Raw genomic sequence first — 21,774 nt, 5'->3', positions numbered from 1 at the left:
ATGAGGCGTGCAGAGGCGTTCTGTATACGTTGCAGTTTTTTCTAGAGCTTGGCCGTAGTTTCCGCGTAGAGAGCGTTGCCGTAGTCCAGTCTGCTGCTGACAAGGGCGTGGATGACTGTCCTGGTTTCGGTGGGGATCCTTCTGAAGATCTTGCGGAGCATGCAGAGGGTGTTGAAGCAGGAGGATGAGATGGCATTGACTTGCTGGGTCATTGTGAGCACTGATTCTAGGATGAAACCTAAGTTGCGTGCGTGGTTGGTGGGCGTCAGTGCGGTTCCTAGGGTGGCTGGCCACCAGGAGTCGTCCCATGCGGAGCGGTTGGAGCCGAGGATGAGGCTCTCTGTCTTGTCTGAGTTCAGTTTTAGGCAGCTTTTAGGCCTTTATTCTGTCTTGGAGGTTGCTTTTGGTGGTGAGTGAGAGGATCAGCTGGGTGTCTTCAGCGTAGGAGATGATGTTGAGGTTGTGGGATCGGATGATGTTGGCGGGCGGTGCCATGTAGATGTTGAAAAGGGTTGGGCTGAGTGAGGATCCTTGGGGAATGCCGCAGATGGTCTTGGTGGCTTCAGAAAGGAAGGTACGGAGGCGGACTCTCTGGGTTCTGCCGGAGAGGAAGGATGTGATCCAGTACAGGGCTTTGTGGCGGATCCCTGCGTCGTGGAGGCGTGTGTAAAGGGTGTGGTGACAGATGGTGTCGAAGGCAGCGAGGTCTAGGAGGATGAGGGCTGCAGTTTTGCCTTTGTCGAGCATGGTCCTGATGTCTCCGGTTGCAGCGATGAGGGCGGTCTCGGTGCTCTGGTTCCTACGGAATCTGGATTGAGAGGTGTCCAGTGTGTTGTAGTCTTCCTGGAAGCGGGTCAGTTGGCCTTTGACGATCTTCCCGATGACCTTCGCGGGGAAAGGGAGGAGGGAGATGGGCCGGTATTTCTTGAGATCTCCGGGGTCCGCTTTGGGTTTCTTTAGCAGGGCGTTGACTTCGGTGTGCTTCCAACTCTCCGGGAAGGTGACGGTCTTGAAGGAACTGTTGACGATCATACGGAGTTGGGGGGTGATGATTGGGCTTCCTTGTTGAAGACATGGTGGGGGCATGGGTCGGAGGGTGATCCGGATTGGATGGTGCTCATGGTTTTGATGGTGTACTCGTCGTTGATGTGGGTCCAGGATAGCAGGAGGTTGGTGTGGCTGAGTGCGTTGGGGTTTGTGGTGGCCACAGTGGTCGTGGGGGTCGAGGTGCTGAAGCTGTTGTGGATGCCTGTGATCTTGCGGTGGAATAAGGTGGAGAGGGAATCACAGAGGTCTTGCGAAGGAGAGGGGTCGATGGAGCAGGACCTGGGGTTGGAGAGTTCCTTGACGATTTTGAAGTGCTCTTTGCTGTTGTGCGCGTTGTTGTCGATGCGTTCCTTGTAGAAGGATCTCTTGGTGGTCCGGATGAGCTGGTAGTGCTTGTGGATGGCTATCTTGAGGGCGGTGTGGTTGCTCTCTGTTTGTTTGTGGTGCCAGTTCTCGATTTTTCGGCGCTCCCGCTTGGAGGCCTGAAGGTCGGCGGTGAACCATTTGTCCTTAGTGCTGATGCGGTTGTTGGAGGGTTTCCTGATCGGGGCGAGGGTGTTGGCGCAGTCGCCTATCCATTGTCTGAGGTTGAGGGTGGCTGTGTTGGGGTTGGTGATGATGGGTGGCGGGTCATGGGCGAGGGTGGATGTCAGCTGGTCTTCAGTTATCTTGTTCCAGCTGCGGCCGGGGTTCTGTTGTGGGTGGTGGTGTGTGGAGGGTTTCTGGAAGGTGAAGTGGACGCAGCGGTGGTCGGTCCAATGGAGTTTGGTGGTATGGCTGAAGGTGCCGTGGCTGTGAAGATGGGGTCAAGTGTGTGGCCAGCGGAGTGGGTGGGCATCATTACAAGTTGTTTGAGACTGAGGTTGGCGAGGTTGTTGATCAAGGTGGTGGAGTTGCTGTCGTTGGCGTTCTCAAGGTGAATATTCAGGTCACCGAGGAGGATGTAGTCTGTAGAGGCAAGGGCATGGGTGCTGATGACGTCGGTGATGGAGTCGCAGAACTGTGGCCGGGGGGCCTGTAGATGAGGGTTCCTCTGAGGGTGGTGTTGACGTGAATCTAGAAACGTAAGTATTCGGCAGCGTCAAGGGCGTCATCGGTGTTGGTCGAGATTCTGACGGTGTTCTTGTGGACTTGTGGTCTATGGCGATCCCTATGACGACAACTAGATTAGGAGGACTGTGACCCTGTAAAACAGAATCAGAGGTGTTGTGACATTTAAAACTGTGTGTTGGAAGAAAATACTCAAAAAGATGAACTGCTGGTAGTGTTTGTGTGGTAGAGGACTTCTAGTGATTACCTCCATTAGGTTACAATTCAAGTGTTCTCTAAATGCCTAAGCTGTTAGAGAAATGCATCTGAAAGTAAGTGATATACTGATTAGTTAAAGGTTTCCAGGGATTTTGGGCCTCCCCTTTTGGTTTCAATTTCCCTTTCAATCTATTACCTTTCCCACATTTTTTCTTCCACCTCCCTAAAGAAGGGGAGAGATTACACCGGCTACCAGATATTGACCGGACTTGGCAGATCAGGTCTGATGACCAGCTCTTTGTTTGGTATGTAGGCAGCAGAAAAGGCATGACAGTCTATAAGAGGACAAGGCCGTGCCATGATTGCTCATCTTATGCATCAAAGTGTGTTATGCCACAGCTAAGAAGGAACTAGTCAAAGGAATCCACACTAGCTCCACTGACACGAAGCCTTAAACATCGGCACGCACTTACCAGTCCACTCACCAGAAGTGTTGTGGCAGACATGTCATGTGTGGTGACGTGAGCATTTTTTCTCACTTTGGATATTTCATATGTTCTGCGCTTGAGTATTTCCTTGTATATCCATCCTTTCAGGTCCACCAGGATGAGATACTGGTTTCATGTCTACTCAAAATGGGGTTGGGTAAGCCTACAGGTAAAATTATCCATCAGAAGTAAAACTGACATCTTCAGTAATGATCTTTCTGGTGGCTACTGTATCTACCTGCAGATCCCTCTCAGGTCCTAGCCACCACCCCTTTCTCTAGGTACTTGAGGCTGAAGAGCAGTTTTGTTAAGTGACCATTTTGCCAGATAAGCAGACTGGAAGCCAAGCAAGTCTAGTGATTTCATATAAATGTGGTTGTGTGAGGAAGTTCGTTTAATTGTTTCTAGTAGTTCCTTCAGCTGTTACACCATACATCTATTCCTACTTGAGATGAAGGGGTGTCAGAAGACAGGACATAAGACCCAAATGGCTAAGACTGAACTTTGAGAGATTTCACAGGAAACCTGCTGGAGAACCCTACAGATGGCCAAAATGTATAGAAAATCCATTGACTTTTAGGTTTTCTGCATGGATGCTCCATAAATTGCCATGAACCAGGAATTCCATAAGGGTAGCTTTCTATTCAAAGGTAAGTGTAAGGGCATGCAGACGCTAAATTGAGAAGAAACCAGGTATGTGTGTAAAATTGTGGCTGGTGATCCAAGGAATGTTCAAATCGGTGTCTAGTAGGGGAAGGTGATGGCAGGAATAGAGGTCCACAAATGACAGAGCAGAAGATACAAGCACTTAGACCTACCTGCATTCTGCTGCACACTCACCTTTTGTTGTCTTTTAAACCACCAGTGCCACGCAGGGAAACCCAAGAAAACGGGCAGGTGTGCCAGGCCTGCTATGCACCAAGTGCAGAAGAATGCGCAGGCCAGAACACGGTGCGCTGCACAGGAGTGGAAAACCAATGCATCAAGTTCGGCATGCCTGTGCAGATGGGTAAGTGTGCCAGGGGTTCATGGAAGCGGGCCTGGGGGCATTGCTGTAGAGTGTGATGGGGCAGTACCCTGCACAGCTGGAGGGACAAAGCAGATCTTGAGGGGCTAGTGAGCAATTGTCAGAAGGCTTTTAAGAGCTTGAGTGCAAAAGGAGCTACAGACACAGTGAACAGCTGTTGTCACTATTTTAGAACTAAGGAGGGCAGTGAAGAGCTGGATGGGCAACCAGGTGCTGGTAGAGAGCACTCCAAAGCAAGAAGGGGCAGCACTGAGTATTTCTACTAGTAGGTACTGCAGAGCAGTAAAGACAGAGTACTAGTGGTCCAGCTGAGCTGAATGGCCAGAGAGGAGAAGGCAGGGGGCATTAGGCCCAGGCAGGAACATGTGGACACCAAGGGTGCTCACAAAAGGTCATCATTTTAAAGTGCATAAATACATCCCTGCCCCCTCTGAAGAAACAAACTACTTATTTCCCTAAACATTGAACTGATACATTGTCTTCCCTCCCCAAGACCCATTGGTCCAACAATTCCCACCTAACTGAGTCCCATCTTGTGACACTTTCTTCGCCTGGCATCCTTTGTTACTAACCAACTGGCCCTGTTACGTCTCCTGACCTACCACCCTTCATTCCTTCTCTACTTGCCACGACCAGTTAGCCTGTCGTGAGCCATAACCGCTGTGCATCTGAATCTCCTATGGCTCAGATATCTCATATCCAGCTTCAGCATCAAATGTCCTTCTATTGTCCACCTTCTGCCACAAAACAATGATCCTTGCAGGTGGCATTTCTCTCATCCTTCTCTGTTCTTTCCCCCTAACAACCTCCTCTATCACTGCAGTCAGTTCACCAAATATGCCCCTGGTCCTTAAAACGGTAGGTGAACTCCATTTCGTCTGAGCAATGAGGATCAAACTTTTTTCTTCTTGCCTTCTTTTTTACTCTTTTCTGGCAAAAATCACTCTCTCTTCACAGCTCTAAGAGCCTTGTGAATGGCCAGTGATTATTTACATTCCCTTCTGGGCCCTGAAAGCATCCCCCTCAGTCCACCTTGGCCTGTACCACTGTACATCGCCCTCCTTGGACAAATACCTCAGACGTCTTTCATAATTTGTCTTTCCATGGTGGACTCACAACCACAACACCAGAGGTGTCCTTTCCCTACTTGTCACAGTCAATGACAATCAAGTCCTACACACTGATACATAAGGGGTGACATCAACTAAAGGCTGCTTTTCCACTTCCCCTGCCCCTCTCTAAGGCTCAGCTATGCTATGATCCCATGTGACCTCCATGTACCAGTTCTTTTGAAAGACTCTCTTATGAGTTTTTCTTCAGTAACAAACCAGTTTTCTACCTGTTAGACCCACACACTCCCTGGACAGCCTTAACACCACTCTGCCCAGATCTTCCTGCCCTTGTTGTTTTCAAACATCTAACCCTCTCCTTTACTTCTCATCTCCACATCTTCTTCCATCTGAAAAATGTCCTGTGACCCTGGCCTGTCCGACAAGGGCTATACCCCCCACCTCCCTGCTCTCCTTTACTTTTGTTTCACTCTTATCCACACTAGCACACACCTGATGTTTGCGCTGCGACTGGACATGCCCCAGGTCCACATAGGGCCTACCACCTCTAGAACTCTGGGGGAGTCTGGGCTTCAAACGCCCATCTTGTTGAAGACAATCAGTTGTGCTCATTGGTGCAACATAAGCCCCCGCAGCTCATGCGGTGTGGTGAGGTGGGACCCAAGCTCCAGGTAACCCCCTCAGTAAAAGTGGTTAGTGGTGGACCGGGGAGGGGGGACCACCTCCATTTACTTTGCAAGGGGCCCCCTCAAGTTTTGTTACACCACTGGTTGTGCTTGATAGGAACCACATTGAACTAGCCTCCATCCGGGCACTAGCCTTCACACCTCAAACAAACTTCCAAAATACTCTTCCCAAAGTCTCTTCACGCAGATGTAAGCTCTGGGCGAAATACCTTTAACGTGAAATGCCCAAACATTTACACAGGATTATGGGCCTCATTACGACTCTGGCGGCCGGCAGTAAGCTGGCGGTAACACCGCCAATAGGCTGGTGGTGTTCTGCCAGCTATTATGACCATGGCGCAATAGCCACGGCCATACCACCGGCCCCTCCACTATACCACCAGGCTTTTGCCTGGCGGTCATAATCCCAGGGCAGCGGTGTAAGCACCGCTGCCCTGGGGATTATGAGTCCCGACCGCCAGCCTGGCCACGGCGGTAAACACCGACATGGAAAGGCTGGCGGTAAGGGGGACTTGGGGTGCCCCTGGGGGCCCCTGCACTGCCCATGCACTTGGTATGGGCAGTGCAGGGGCCCCCAGGCATAGCCCCATCACGCATTTCACTGCCCAAATTTCGGGCAGTGACATGCGCGGCGGGTGCTGCTGCATTGCCGCTGGCTCTATTACGAGCCGGCAGCAATGTTAATGTGACTTTTCCGCTGGGCCAGCGGACGGTAACACTGTTACCGTCCACTGGCCCAGCGGAAAAGTCGAAATAGGGAGTCAGAAATACCAGCAGCACTGGTGGTATTCTGGTGCCCGCTGCCTCGGCAGTCTTCTGAGAAGACCGCCGAGGTTGTAATGAGGGCCTATGTGTTATTACATGGAATGCCAGTTCGGCATTATGGGGGTCATTCTGATGACCGCCAGGGTCGATGACCACGGAAGCACCGCCAACAGGCTGGCGGTGCTTCCTTATGTATTCCGACCAGACGGGTCCGGCGGTTTCCCGCCGGATTACCCCCGGCTGGGAGAATCCTCCATGCCGGCGCTGCTTGCAGCGCCGCCATGGGGATTCCGACCCCCTTCCCGCCAGCCTGTTTCTGGCGGTTTTCACTGCCAGAACCAGGATGGCGGGAAAGGGTGTCGTGGGACCCCTGGGGCCCCTGGCATGGGCAGTGCACGGGCCCCCTAACAGGGCCCCAGAAAGATTTTCACTGTCTGCATTGCAACTGCACCCGTCGCACCCCTGCAACTCCGCCGGCTCCATTCGAAGCCGGCTTCATTGTTGCAGGGCCTTTCCCGCTGGGCCCAGCGGGAAGGCCAGAATGGTCTCCGCGGTCTTTTGACCGCAGAGCGGCCAAGTGGCAGTTCCCGTTTGGCAAACTCGGAATCAGGCCCTATATGTTAGTTTTAGCGAGGTTAATTTCATGTTAAAAACAGCACAAACTTGCTTGTGATGTAAACCACAGTCCCTTGTGATCTGTTGGGTGGTGTGGTACCCGCAGAGACGTTTCACGATCTGTGCAAAGTGGGCTCTGGGCCCGGGCCCCAGCCTTTCAGGGGGCCCTGATAGAGCCAGCTCTGTTCTGCAGAGAGTCTTGCCCTAATGACCTTGAACAATTCTTAATCATAATGTTTTCAATATTGTTTTCCTCTATTTTTATTGTGTGTGATGTGTGAGAATCTATTACACACAATTTGCAGAGAAATGTGTTTGTGTTTCATTTAACATCCACAAATAAAAGTTCACATATAAGAAATGGAAGGGTCACGCGCCGATTATTTGCAGTGATATTAGGGAGCTGCTGCTGTGTTACAGTATTGGAAATACACGTCACTGTCCCTGACTATTAGATGTAAACCCATTCAGAATTTGGCCCAGTGAGTCTGTGCAGTGTCAGTGACCTGGCCAAAGGGGGCGTGAAAGAGCTGAAATTAGATTATAAATTCAAAGCTGCTCCAAACAGGGCCCCCAAAACACATCTGGCCCAGAACCCCCAAAATCCTTAAGATGTCCCTGGATACCCACGCTCCCATAATAGGATTTTCACCCTGATGAAAGCTCGATAAAGCAACACAGTGTAATGTCATACCCTTGAGCACTTTGCATAGCATGCATAACACAAAATGTCAGAAATTATACAATATTTTACCAGCATAAATGAAATTTCTCTCAGGCCTCATTTGAATTCTCTGAATTGTTTTCTGTACAGTCTCATCACTGCCACTACCCTTCACCAGGGTTAACGTCATCATGAATTACTCCAGTCTCAAGGTCTGTCGTGCCCTAAGCACAACTTACTGCTTCATGTATTGTGAGGTCAACACCCTCCATGAGCAACCTCAGCACTCTATGATCTCTCGTGGATAAACTGTCCACTCTGCTCGCCAATGCACCGCTGTCTACACAGGGCCACACTCTCTGGTGTGGAGCTTCATGGCCGACAACACCACAAGGGTGGCTGCCATGTACGTGACACAGAGCTCCTTGCAAGTGGTGTGGGTGGTGACAATGGAGGCCGACCAGATGGCAGCTCTCGGAGACGGGGTTGCGCCTCCTTTGTCACATAGACTCTTAGCTAGGAGTATGTGCCTCTCCAGCCTACAGGACTGCAGTTAGTTCCTTCAAGGAGCAGAGCTGCAGCTAAAGGCATATTTACGAGATTGTGGCATAGCACAAGTCACCTTGCTGCCTGTGCTGCGTCACAAGGAAGAGGCATGAATGTGCCATATTTAAAAGAATACAGTGCATTCCTACCTTTGTCCCTGCACTGGAGTCGTTTTGGCAGCCTAGCGCAAACGCAGGCACCCTGGCCTATGGTGCAAGGGTGCTTGTGTTGTAAGGAGGATTGTTTTTGTGCGGGAAGGGGCACCTTCCTGCATAAAAACAATCACAGGAGGCATTTCCTTTTTCTATGTATGCTGCAGAATGCATTTATCTAATTTAAAGTTTGTTCTTGTATTGCAAACGAGAGAGGGGCCACGTAAGAGTTTAAGCTCTGGGCCCACAAAAGCTCCTGATAGAATGCAGCACACATAGAAAGAGCTACTGAGACCTCACCACTAGCTGGCAACAAATACTCTTCTCTTTTCCCAGGGAACATTTTGATCTAATTTAAAGATTTGTCTTGTATTGCAAACCAGAGATGGGCCATGTAGGAGTTTGAGCTCTGGGCCCACAAAAGCTCCTGACAGAATGCAGCACATGTAGAAAGAGGAACAAATGAGGGGAAATAAATATATTTCTCCTTGTTACGTCTCACCTGGGAAGGCACAGCATTTTGGTACATTCCCAGGTCTACAACTTCTGGTAAATCTGGGAATGCATCAAAATCCATAGATGTTTCTTGGGAACACCCACAAAACGCCCATGGAACACCTCCCTGGTGCAGAATAAGGCAACGCAGAGATTTGTGCTCGGTTGCTTTACTCCAGATTTGTTTTAGATAATTACACTAAATGCCCAATGCCCAACGAAATGCTCATGCAAGGTGGCCTACCTTGGCTCCCTAAATCTCACGTTGCATGGTGCAAGTGCAACATAACTGGGCTGATAAATATGGCCCCTAGTGTGAAAAAACACACTTTGTGAATGTTCCAACACACACAGGGGGTCACCGCCGCCCGCCAAGCGGGAACCACCGAATGACCGCACCGCGGTCAAAAGACTGCGGCGGCCATTCTGGCTTTCCCGCTGGGCCGGCGGGCGACCGCCAGAAGGCCGCCCGCCGGCCCAGCGGGAAACCCCCTTCTACGAGGATGCCGGCTCCGAATGGAGCCGGCGGAGTCGAAGGGGTGCGACGGGTGCAGTGGAACCCGTCGCGATTTTCAGTGTCTGCAAAGCAGACACTGAAAATCTTTATGGGGCCCTGTTAGGGGGCCACTGGCATGGGCAGTGCAGGGGCCCCCAGGTGCCCCACGACACCCGTTACCGCCATCCTGTTCCTGGCGGTGAAAACCGCCAGGAACAGGATGGCGGTAAGGGGGTCGGAATCCCCATGCGCCGCCATGGAGGATTCCCTGGGCCAGGGGTAAACCGGCGGGAAACCGCCGGTTGCCCTTTTCTGACCGCAGCTTTACCGCCGCGGTCAGAATGGCCCAGGAAGCACCGCCAGCCTGTTGGCGGTGCTTCCTCCGTCCCCTGCCCTGGCGGTCCATGACCGCCAGGGTAGGAATGACCCCCACAGTCTTGTTGTATGAGCATGAATGAACCACTGGTGATGCCCCCAGGCAGTTGTACAGAGGGCCAGAGCAGAATGGCAGTGACAGGGCTCCCAACAAAATGATCATGCCAGGCCCTGTAAGAAAATGACAATGCAGAGCTTCATGCCAAAATGGCGGTCACAGGCCTTAGGGTGATACGGATGACTGCATTAGTTTTTATTGAAAAGAAGCTATTATGCTTTTCCATTCAATGGAAGAGTGAAGGCATTTGGTGAGTGTGCTCCTGTCAGTGGCCACACATGTGGGAGTGACACAAAATCATAGAGACACACTCAAATTAGCAGTTATAATCACCCTACAGTATAAGGCACTGCTTTTCCTTTTATTAAAAGCATGCCCTCACATCAATACCAACACATGTGGGTAACCCATGGCAAGAGGTAATGGGGCATACCATCCCCAACATCCCTACTATAGGCATCTCCTTTACCTTTCATTAACATTGACCTCACAGGCCAAACCACCACAGAGGGTAACCGAAGGGCATATTATTACCCATCGGCCCTACCGCATGGAGTGTTCCTGCCGCTTGATCCTTTTATTAACATCATGACGTCACAGGCCAAACCAACACACATGGGTAACACAAGGAGCGAGGTTATGGGGCATACTGTCACCCATCACACATTGGGTAACAGAAGGAGAGAGCCTAGTGGGGCATATAATCACCCATCACCTCTCGCACATGGTGCACTCCTGGGGCCACACGTACAAAGCAGTTTTCTAGTTGCAAACAGGCTGATTCACAGAATTGGCCTGTTTGCGACTAGAAAAATGCTTTTTGGGATGTACAAAATTACAGAACCGCAATTTGTGGAATTGTGCCCCTTCATAATACCGAATCTGAAAGGTATGTATGAATGTTTTGCAACCAAAATGGGGTGGCAAAACATTTGCAGATTACCACCAATCTCAAATAGGTGGAAAGCCATTTGCAAATGGGAAGAGGTCCCCCTGGGACCCCTTCCCCTTTCTGAATGGGGGCAGATAATGGTCCCATGGACCACTACCCACTCTGAAAAAGATGAAAAGAAAACTTTTCATTTTTATTTTTGCAATGCATCCCGTTTTAAAGGAAAACGGGCTACATTAAAAAAATCTGCTTTATTTAAGAAGCAGTCACAGACATGGTGGTCTGCTAGTGCCGGCCATTCCCAATGGGTCGCAAATTGCAACCTGCCTCATGATTATTAATGAGGCAGGTCCCTTGCGACCCATTTGGGAATCGCTATCAGTGTCTGAGACACTGTTCTACTTCAGGTTTTGCAAATTGCATGTGGATCCTCATCCTTTTATTTATATTATGACCTCACAGGCCATACCAACACATAGTTAACTCAAGGGGGGAGCTGATGGGGCATACTATTACCTATCACCCCTGCCACATGGACCATTCATGATCTTTATATTAACATGCAGAGGCATGCCACCCCATCACTGATAATTTGAAGCTATCCCTCCCACCCTCCACCACTGTTCCCAGCTCCTAAGAGTTGTCGAACCATCTACCCGACAAGTCAGGACCTGTAGTCCCAGCTTGATCTGAGATTCAGAGCTCACAGCTCCCTGAAGTACATGCTTCTTGCCACCTCATTGAACTGACTTTGATAGACCCTGGCATCACTCTGATGAGGCCAGCACTGCTCCTTTCAGCAGTGACAGCAAACTGGAGGCAGAGTTTGCTTCCTCAGTGATGGTCTTGGACCAGAGCCACGTGCACAGTGTTGGGGTGAGGGCCTTCCTTCCCATGCTTCTCTGGTCACTTTGTTTTTTGTGGCCTACATGGGAGCAGCGGGTGGGCTTCAAGGAGCTAGCATAATTGTGCTGAAGAGCAGCAGGGAACACTGAAGCAGTAGGAGCAAGGGGTTGGGGAGCAGCAGGCGGGATTCAAGGAGCGAGCATAGAAATGCTGACGAGCAGCAGGGAATGCTGAAGGAGTAGCAGCAAGGGGTTGAGGAGCAGCAGGCAGGCTTCAAGGAGCTAGCATAGGCTGCAGGGAACCATAAAGGGGATCAAAAGGTTGAGGAGCAGAGGTCGGGCTTCAAGGAGCTAGCATAGGTTTGCTGAAGAGCAGCAGGAAACACTGAAGGAGCAATAGGTTGAGGAGCAGCGGGCAGCCTTCAGTGAGCTAGCACAGGTGTGCTGAAGAGCAGTAGGGATCAGTGAGGAGGAGCAAGGGGTTGAGGAGCAGCGGGTGGGCTTCAAGGAGCTAGCGTAGGTGTGCTGAAGAGCAGTAGGGATCACAGAGGAGGAGCAAGGGGTTGAGGAGCAGCAGGCAGGCTTCAAGGATGTAGCACAGGTGTGCTGAAGAGCAGCAGAGAACACTGAAGCAGTAAGAGCAAGGAGTTGAGGAGCAGCAGGCAGGCTTCAAGGAGCTAGTATGGGTATGCTGAAGAGCAGCAGGGAACACTCAAGGAGTAGGATCAAGGGGTTGAAGAGTAGCGGGCAAGCTTCAAGGAGCTAGCGTAGGTGTGATGAAGAGTACCAGGGAGCACTGAAGAGGAGCAAAGGGTTGAGGAGCCGCTAGTGGGCTTCAAGGAGCTTGCGTAGGTGTGCTAAAGAGTAGCTGCAGGGAACACAGAAGGAGTAAGATCAAGGGGTTGAGGAGTAGCGGGCAAGCTTCAAGGAGCTAGCATAGGTGTGCTGAAGAGCAGCAGCGACAATGCAGTGTAGCAGTAAGTACCATGCAGGAAACCCTGGGGAGTACCCAAGGCACTGGGTGCAAGTAGGGGTACTGGGCTGGAAGTGTAGGTCCCTGAAGACCTGGAAGACCCCTCGGGTACCACAGAGCAGAAGGATGAAGATGAGCAGACACCACACACTGAGGATCAGGAAGAGGACAATGAGGGTCAAGTAGAGGACACTGCAGTGAATAGTATGGAGCAGGGAGGGGACACCAAGGATGCTTTGCAGCATGTCCCATAGATAGAGCTGACACAGGGTGCAGAGGATCAGATAGTGCTTGCTACGTGTCACACAGAGGTGCTTTCTGACAGTACATGTGTTTCCTTCCAGGTGGAGAGCTTCCATACGCCATGCGCGGCTGCGCTAACATAGCCATGTGTGAGTCCAAAGGCAAGCTCTCCTTCCCAGGCATCACAGCAGAACTGAAGAAGTTTGAGTGCAACCGTGGCAGCCACTTGCAGCACAGCTTGCCGATGTTAGTAGGGTTCCTACTACTCTTCAAGCTGCTCTCCTAAGCTCCATCCTGGACCAGACGCTGGGCCCGGCCTTGCCAGACTCAACACAGCCTGCACCGCTGAGTCGCTGCCTTTTCATATACATGCTCCTATGCACATATAGCATGCTGAAGATACCCACCACCTTCATACGTGCAGGGCGGGTGCTGCAAACAAGGTTGTTGTATTTTTATCCAAGACCTGGGTTCATTGCTAAAAATGGATGATTAAGGCACAGATTTCCTTCCTGGGAGAAGAATAGATGGTTCCAGCCACAAAGCCATCATTGCAATTGAAACTGATTTCGTCATCCATCCTTGTGAAGGGTTTCAATAAGAGAGGCATGTGGGGAGTAAGCACCCTGTAGTGGGGAGGATCTCTGTGCTGTAAAGCAATTGATTCCATTGGTTCACAAATGATACGCTATCATGCCTATTGGGGGTTGCTTCTGCCGTAGGAACCCAAATTCCCAATAGGAGTTGGGATGATGTTGTCTGCCATCCAGTTCTGATCATTGTGCACTTAGATTCCAAAGGCCTGACTGATGCTTAGACGATGTTGACTTGTCTTGATCTGGTCAAAGGATTCAAATGCCTGATCGGTGTAGATGCTGTTATATGAGTAGAGATCTCATCAATACCAAGAATTCAAATGTACAATTGGTAAAGATGGTGGACTCTAATGTCCATTAGGAATCTGCTTTGCACTAAGAATTCAAATGTCCCCTTGGCATAGAAGATGCGGTCTAATTACCATTATTCTCCCTAATGGAATATTATACATTAGAGATCTTCTTTGCACTAAACTTTCAAATGCCTGGCTGGTATAGATGATGCAGTCTTATGCCACGTAGAAATCTTCTCTGTACTAAGAATTTAAATATCCGATTGGTATAGATGATGCATTCCTTTGTCCATTAGGGATCTTCTTTGCATTAAAATTTCAAATATCTAGTTGGTGTAGATGATGCACTCATGTCCAGTAGGGAACTCCTGGTATAGATAATGCACTCTCCCGTCCAGTAGCGTTCTCCTGGTATAGATGATACCGTCTTAGGTCAAGAAGGAACTTTCTCTGTACTAAGAATTCAAATATCTGATTTGTACAGATGATACTTGCAATGTCCATTAGGGATCTTTTATGTAAAGAGAATTTAAATGTCCGATTGGTATGGATGATGCGTTCTAATATACAGTAGGGTTCTCCTGCTATAGATAACGCTCTCTTATGTCCAGTAGGGATCTTCTGTGCACTAAGAATTCAAATGTCTGATTGGTGTAGATGATACCTCTGATGTTCATTAGGGATCTTCGTTGCACTAAAAATTAAAATGTCCGACTGATATAGAAGATGTGGTCTGATATTCATTATGGATATTCTTTGCACTAGTAGTTCAAATCTCTGGTTGGTATAAATAATACTTCTAATATCCATTAGGGATCTTCTCTGTGCTAAGAATTCAAATGTCTGATTGGTGTAGATGATCCACTCTTATGTCAAATAGGAATCTAATGGAATAGATGTTACCCTCTTATGTCCAGAAGAAATCTTCTCTGAATTAAAAAATGAAATGTCCGATTGGCATAGATGATGCATTCTAATGTCCATTAGGGATCTCATGGTATCGATGGATCGCTCTTATGTGTAGTAGGAGTTTTCTTTGCACTAAGAAATCAAATGGCCGATTGATATAGACGATGCAGTCTAATGTCCATCTTCTCTGTACTAAAAATTCAAATTTTCAGTTGGTATAGATGGTGGGCTCTTATGTCCAGTAGGGATTTTCTGTATTGATGATATGCTGTAATGTCCATTAGGGATTTTCTTAATGTCAAGAATCCAAATGTCTGATTGGTATAGATGATGCACTCTAATGTCCATTAGCGACGTTCTTTGTACAAAGAGTTAAAATGTTCAATTGTTACAGACGATGCACTCTTATGTCCAGCAGGAAGCTTCTTGTATAGATGATGCACTCTTGTGTCCAGTAGGGATCTCCTCTGAATTAAGAATTCAAATGAACGATTGGGATACATGGCCCACTCGAATGTCCATTAGGAATTTTATTTGCATTAAGAATTCAAATGTTTGACGGGTATAGATGATACTTCTAATGCCAATTGGGGATTTTCTCTGTACTAAGAATTCAAATATCCAAATGATATAGAAGATGTGGTCTAATATCCATTAGGGATCTTCTTTGCACTAAGAATTCAAATGTCTGATTAGTACAGATGATACTTTTAATGTCCATTAGGGATCTTCTCTGTACTGAGAATTCACATTGTCCAGTTGATATAGATGACGCATTCTAATGTCCATTAGGGCACTTCTCTGCACTAAAAATTGAAATGTCTGTTTGGAATAGATGATAGGCTCTTATGTCCAGGTGGGTTTTTCCTGATATAGATAATGCACTCCTATGTCCAAAAGCGATCTCCTGGTATAGATGATACCCTCTTATATCCAGTAGGAATTTACTCTGTACTAAGAATTCAGATGTGTGATTGATATATACAATGAGGTCCCTTGTCCATTAGGGATCTTCTCTGCACTAAAAATTCAAATGTCCAATTGGTATAGATGATGCACTCTTAAGTCCAGTAGGGTTTTTCTGTAAAGATCATACACTGTAATGGACACTGTAATGTCCATTAGGGATCTTCTTTGTACTAAGAATTTAAATGTCAGATTGGTACAGATGATGCACTCTAATGTCCATTATTATCCGTAATGGAATATTATACTTTAGGGATTTTCTTTGCACTTATAATTCAAATACCTGGTTGGTATAGAGGATGCAGTGTGATGTCTAGTAGGGATCTCGTGATATAGTTGATACCTTCTTATATCCAGTAGAAATCTTCTGTGTACTAAGAATTCAAATATGCAATTGGTATAGATGATGCATTCTAATGTCGATTAGGGATCTTCTTTGCACTAAAAATTCTAATATCTATTTAGTATAAATAATGCACTCTTATGTCCAGTAGGGATCTCCTGGTATAGATAATGTACTCTCATGTCCAGTAGTGATCTTCTGGTATAGAAGATATGCCCTTAGGTCCAGTAGGAATTTTCTCTGTACTAAGAATTCAAATGTACGATTGGTATAGATCAGTGGTTCTCAACCTTTTGACTTCTGTGGACCCTTACTTTATCAATACTGGAACCCAGGGACGCCCACTGAATCATTACTGGAATCCGGGGTCCACCCCACTGAGTCATTACTGAAAGCTAGGGACCTAATCTATTTATATTATTGAATTTTCTAAGACGTTGCGGACCCCCAGGGGTCCCTGGACCACAAGTTGGGAACCACTAGTATAGATGATGTGTTGTACTGTCTACTAGGGATCTCTTTGCACTAAAACTGTAAATGTCCAGTAGGTATAGATGATACGCTCTTTTGTTCAGTAGGGATCTCCTGGTGTGGTGATGCACTCTTATGTCCAGTAGCAATCTCCTGTTATAGATGATACTCTCCTATGTCCAGTTGGAATTTTCTCTGTACTAAGAATTCAAATGTCTGATTGATATAGACGATGTGGACTAATGTCCATTAGGGATCCTTTCTACACTAGAAATTCAAATGTTCAATTGGTGTAGATGATGCACGCTTATGTCCCGTAGGGATTTTCTGTATAGATGATATGCTGTAAAGGACACTGTAATGTACATCAGGGATCTTCTTTGTTCTAAGAATTCAAATGTTCGATTGGTACAGATGATGTGATCTAATGTTCATTATTATCCCTAATGGTCTAATATCCATTAGGGATCTTCTTTGCACTAAGAATTCAAATTTCTGATTGGCATTGATAGTTTTTCTAAAGGCAATTATGGATCTTCCCTGTACTAAGAATTTAAATGTCTGATTGGTGTAGATGATGCACCCTTATGTCCAGTAGGGATCTTGTGGTATAGGTGACACGATGATACCCTCTTATTTCCTCTAGAAATCTTCTCTGTACTAAGAATTCCACCTCTCAGACCCCAGGACTAGATTCACTCTCTGCATCTTTACCTTTGAACCTTTTGGCTAGGTTCACGCTGTACAAAGTCAACATACATACAGACATACATATAAAGATGATATGTTCTTATGTCTGTTATGGGTCATCTCTGCTCAACAAAGCTCAAGGCCCTATTAGTAAAGAGATAATATTCTCTTATCACCATTATTGGTCTTTACTTTCTATGAAGCCGAAGGTCATATCAGTATAGAGTCAATATCATCTTTAGTTTAGCTGAGAGTCCAAAGGTACAGTTTGTATAGAGACAATGTCATCTTCTGCTTAGTTTAAGTGATCACTGCACTAAGAATAAAAAGTCCCAAATAGTATAGACATGATATTGTCTATAATTATGTATGAGTCATCTTTACACAGCAAAGCCAAAGACTTAGATAGAATGGGATTAACATTATTTAAAGTTCATGAGCTTTGACTGCACCGCTGAGACACCATTGGCTTGATCAGTTTAGAGGCAATATCATCGTAAGCACATTTGGTGCAATCACTGCACTAAAAAGGCCAAGTGCCTTCTGGCTGGCAGCAGGACAGCATCACATAAGTATTAGGGGTCTCCTCTGAAGTAAGAAGCCTAAGGCCTGATTCGTATATAGATATTATTGTGTCTTGTCCAGCAGAAGGATCAGAGGTCACCTCTGCACTAAGAAGGCATTGGTTTGATTAGTATCGGGATTATATTGTGTTACGTCCAGCAGGGTCGGGGTCACCGTTGCACTAAGAAGACAAGGGCCTGATTGGTGTAGGAATTATTTAGTTTTATGTCCAGCAGGGATCAGGGGTCTCCTCTTCACTAAGAAGACAAATATCTGATTAGATAAAGGATGGTATTGTGTGATGTCCAGCAGGGATCTGGGTCACTCCTGCACTAAGGAGGCAGAGGTCTGGTTGGTATATGTATAGTGTTTCATGTCCAGCTGGGGTCAGCAGTGACCTCTGCAGTAAGAAGCCAAAGTTTGAGAGATTATATTGTTGCATGTCCTGCAGGGGTCATGGGTCACATCTGCATTAAGAAGCCAAAAATCAGATTACTGTGTCACGTCTAGCAGGGGTCAAGGGTGTCCTCTGCACTAAGAAGGCAATGGTTTGATTAGTATAGGTATGATATTGTGTTACGTCCAGCAGGGTCGGGGTCACCGCTGCAGTAAGAAGGCCATGGTCCAGTTGGTACAGAAACATCTCGTCTCAAGTTCACTAGGTGTGGTCTTAGCAGGTGGATGACACAGCCTCTGTCAGGATGTTCATCTGGTCCATTCCTGGCGATGATTCAGATGAGGCGGACATGGCTCTGTTATAAGGAAATTATATCTCCTTATGTACATTTCTGGTCCACAGGTGGTTTAAAAGGCTAAGGATGCAGCACCAATGGCTTGTCTATGTGGAAATAGGTGGGCCCTTCTCAGGCCCTGCCATCTCAGAACTAAAACAACAAGTGTTTTGATTTTATTGAGAGAATATTTTACCAGCTTCTCTATTGCTCTGAAGAAGATAGACTTTCAGGGCCATCTTGGGCTATCTCACACTGAGGCAACAAGGCTTTTGTTCATGTAGAAATGGTTCTCTCATGTCCACGGTGGTGACTTCTGCACTTGCCCAGGCTTCATTTGATGGACAGCTACCCTCTCTCGTTCTTTACAATTGACCAAACCACTGAAAGATAAGGTCTCATTAGTTATTGGGACAACAGTGGTTCATGTTCATCAGGAGTGTTCTTGGCACTGAGTCGACAAGGGCTTGAGTGGAATACAAGCAACACTCTGCCATGTCAATCCAGGTTGATCCTTACACAAGGACTCCAAGTCTCTTATTGACATAAAGACAATACCCTTTGCCATTGATTACAGGAGATCTTTCAACTGTGAATATAAAAGGTTTATTTAATCAGAGTGATCACCCCTGATGTCCATTGCTGATCTCTATAATAACTGGATGGCTCAGGATGCAGTGTGCACTGGAGGTCCACGGGGGGCTACAACAAAGACAGAACATGTGATTGGAAAGGTCAGTTAGGGGTTACCCATTCAGTGAGATGTCCAGGTCTTCACAAATTATTGTGTGACGGCCTCTCAGGCCTCAAAGAGGGCCTCTGTCTTCTGAGATGCAAAGGGTTGGATGGGCACAGAGATGGTAACTGGCTGTGCCCCTATAAGGTGACCTTTAGAAGACCTTACATCTGTTAGTTTACAGACAGTGTCCTTTTGCCGAATTGGAGTCAGTCCTCACACTGGAGGGCAGAACATTTCATCCTAAGGAATGCTTTAATGAGGACTCAAGCACTGGAACTGGAACTGGAACTGGAACTAGAGAATGCACCGCCAACCTCCCCTCCCCTCCATGTCGAGAAGAGGGCATCTTTCTGCTGAAAGGCAGAGCTAGCCATTGAAGATTCTTTAATAGTGTCTGTACCTACCACCTTTCAAAAATGGAAAATTAGGGCACATAGTTGAACTGCGCTTTACATCAGGCCCCCCACAGGCTAAGGAGTCCAAGAGTGGAATGGTCTGGTCAACCCAAACAGATCTAACCCCTTTCCTGGCAGGCCAAGGGCTATATTGGAAAGACATTAGATCTCATTCAAATATGGTGGGGCTCAGGAGCCACGTTTTGTAATGCAGAAGTTACATCATCAGAGGTCTCCAAAGGTTGTGCAGAGGTGACATCATGTTACCCTGTGGCCAGTAGACTACAGGTTGGATGTGCACCGTTTGTGAGGCATCCAGGTGAAATCAGGAAGGAGCTGGCAAGCTTTGAGAAATCCCGCAAGGTATCCACATGATGAAAGAGACCCTCAGAGCTATTTCCCTCACAGTGTGGGGTTCCTCTCCTCTTCCTGGCACCCCATGACGTTTTCCTGAGTGACCATCTGTCTTCCGTAAATAAATTAGATTTTGTGCTGCCTGGACGAGCCAGGAGGCTGAGGTGAGCAACTGTGAATTGGGCATTTGTTTCTGTATCACTTGAAAGTAGCAGAGTCTGTTCGCTTGGCAGGGGGCACGGGGTGGCATGGAGGGGTGTTGCATTAGCCCCCTCTGTCGCTGGATTGTGAGGAAGGCACCAGTGCTTAATTTGTAAAAAACATAATAATAAGTGCCTGGGCCTTCTCAGGGAGTCACTGCAGCGTGCACCCCCCCCCTTGCCCCTGCCAGCACTGCCAATGACAGAACCTACACTACCACTAACCATCACACTTCTACAACTGTGGCAGCACCCAAAGCTGTAAGAATGGCCTGGGTGGCAGGTTTTAGTCATTTTTAATGTATGTTGAATGCATTAACAACTGTTGTTCTGCTCATCTCTAAATTACACTAACAGCGCCGCCATGTGGCAGACTGTCATAAGTGCCGGTGTTGAAAATTAAGTGCCAGCGCCGAGCACCGGAAACCACCGGCTCAAATCAAGCACTGGAGGGCACAGACTCCCTAGCCTCAGTGAAGGTGGCTGGTGTCTGCTCCTCTCGGATGGTCCGGCTGGATCAGGAGATGGAGCCCATTAGTCTGGTAGAGGACCCTCAATGGAGCTGATAGTAAGGGACCTCGAATACCCGAGGATCAGGCTCTCTACAGCCCGACACACCACACCACTACGTTTCATTGGCATTTTATAATTTCCAAACCATTACTTCGAGCTGCTCTAAATCTAGGAATGAGTTTGCTGATGGAAAAGTGGCCTGTGACCTGGGTGACGTACATTGTTCACTTTCAATAAACTATATAAAATAACATGTATCTTGTATGTAGTAAAACATTTGTCTTATTTGCTGCATGGATGAATGCCTCTTGTGTACATCATTTACAAACAAATAAATTATAATATAAAAGAAACTCTGTGTCATTTGCTGTATCATCTCTGCCTGCAGACTTTATGTTGCATTTGTGAAACGTGTTGGTTTGTTGGACGGGTGAGACCCCCCATACAGCGGTGTTCTCACTGCAGTATGTACAGGCATACCTCCTTTCCAGTCCAGCAATGGTCAGGCACTGATCATTCCCTAGCGCACTCTTACTCCAGAAAGGACTCCTACTCCATTGAGGGCCAGTGCCTAAATCTGTACTCAGAACTCTCTCATCTATCTGACTCAAGTGAGGGCCATGGCACAGATCATTCCTTAGCGCCTTCTTACTCCAGTGAAGACACCTGCACAGATCACTACCTAGGTCTCACTAATATCACTCACTCCAGTGGAGATCACTGCACAGATTACTACTTAGGTCTCACTTACCTCTCTCACTCCAATGAGGATCACTGCATAGATAACTACTTAGGTCTCACTCATCTCCCTCACACCAATGAAGATCACTGCACAGAGCACTGCTTAGGCCTCACTCATCTGTCTCACTCCAATGAAGAACACTGCACAGAGCACTACTTATGCCTCACTCATCTGTCTCACTCCAATGAAGAACACTGCACAGATCACTACTTATACCTCACTCATCTGTCTCACTCCAATGAAGAACACTGCACAGAGCACTGCTTAGGCCTCACTCATCTCTCTCACTCCAGTGGAGATCACTGCACAGAGCACTTCTTAAATCTCACTCTTCCCTTTTACTTCTGTGAGGACCACTGCACAGATCACTACTTAGATCTCACTCACCTGTCGCTCCAGTGAGAACCACTGCACAGGTCACTACTTAGATCTATCTCATCTTTCTCACTTTGGTGAGGACCCTTGGCATATATCACCCCTGAGATCTCGCTCACTCCAGCAAGGACCAGATCACTATTTAGAGCTATCTCTTCTCCCCTACTCCAGTGAGGACCACTGCACAGATCACTACTTAGTTGTCACT

The 21,774-nt window shown here is 47.5% G+C and overlaps 1 protein-coding gene across 1 annotated transcript in view; it reads left to right on the top strand.

The window, feature by feature from the left end:
• The window catches only part of LOC138246620 (phospholipase A2 inhibitor and Ly6/PLAUR domain-containing protein-like), a 137,793-nt gene extending 116,991 nt beyond the window's left edge, over positions 1–20,802 (top strand). The window contains exons 4-5 of the mRNA XM_069201329.1: positions 3,649–3,792; positions 12,787–20,802. Of these exons, the coding sequence (XP_069057430.1) occupies positions 3,649–3,792; positions 12,787–12,971 (329 nt within the window). The 3' untranslated portion in view covers positions 12,972–20,802. The remainder of the gene's footprint in view (positions 1–3,648; positions 3,793–12,786) is intronic.
• Positions 20,803–21,774: the final 972 nt, after the last annotated feature.

The sequence above is a fragment of the Pleurodeles waltl genome, chromosome 7 (genome assembly GCF_031143425.1).
Source record: "Pleurodeles waltl isolate 20211129_DDA chromosome 7, aPleWal1.hap1.20221129, whole genome shotgun sequence".
Lineage (NCBI taxonomy): Eukaryota > Metazoa > Chordata > Amphibia > Caudata > Salamandridae > Pleurodeles > Pleurodeles waltl.
The sequence above is the reverse complement of the archived record's forward strand: the minus strand, read 5'-3'. Positions and strand labels throughout refer to the sequence as shown.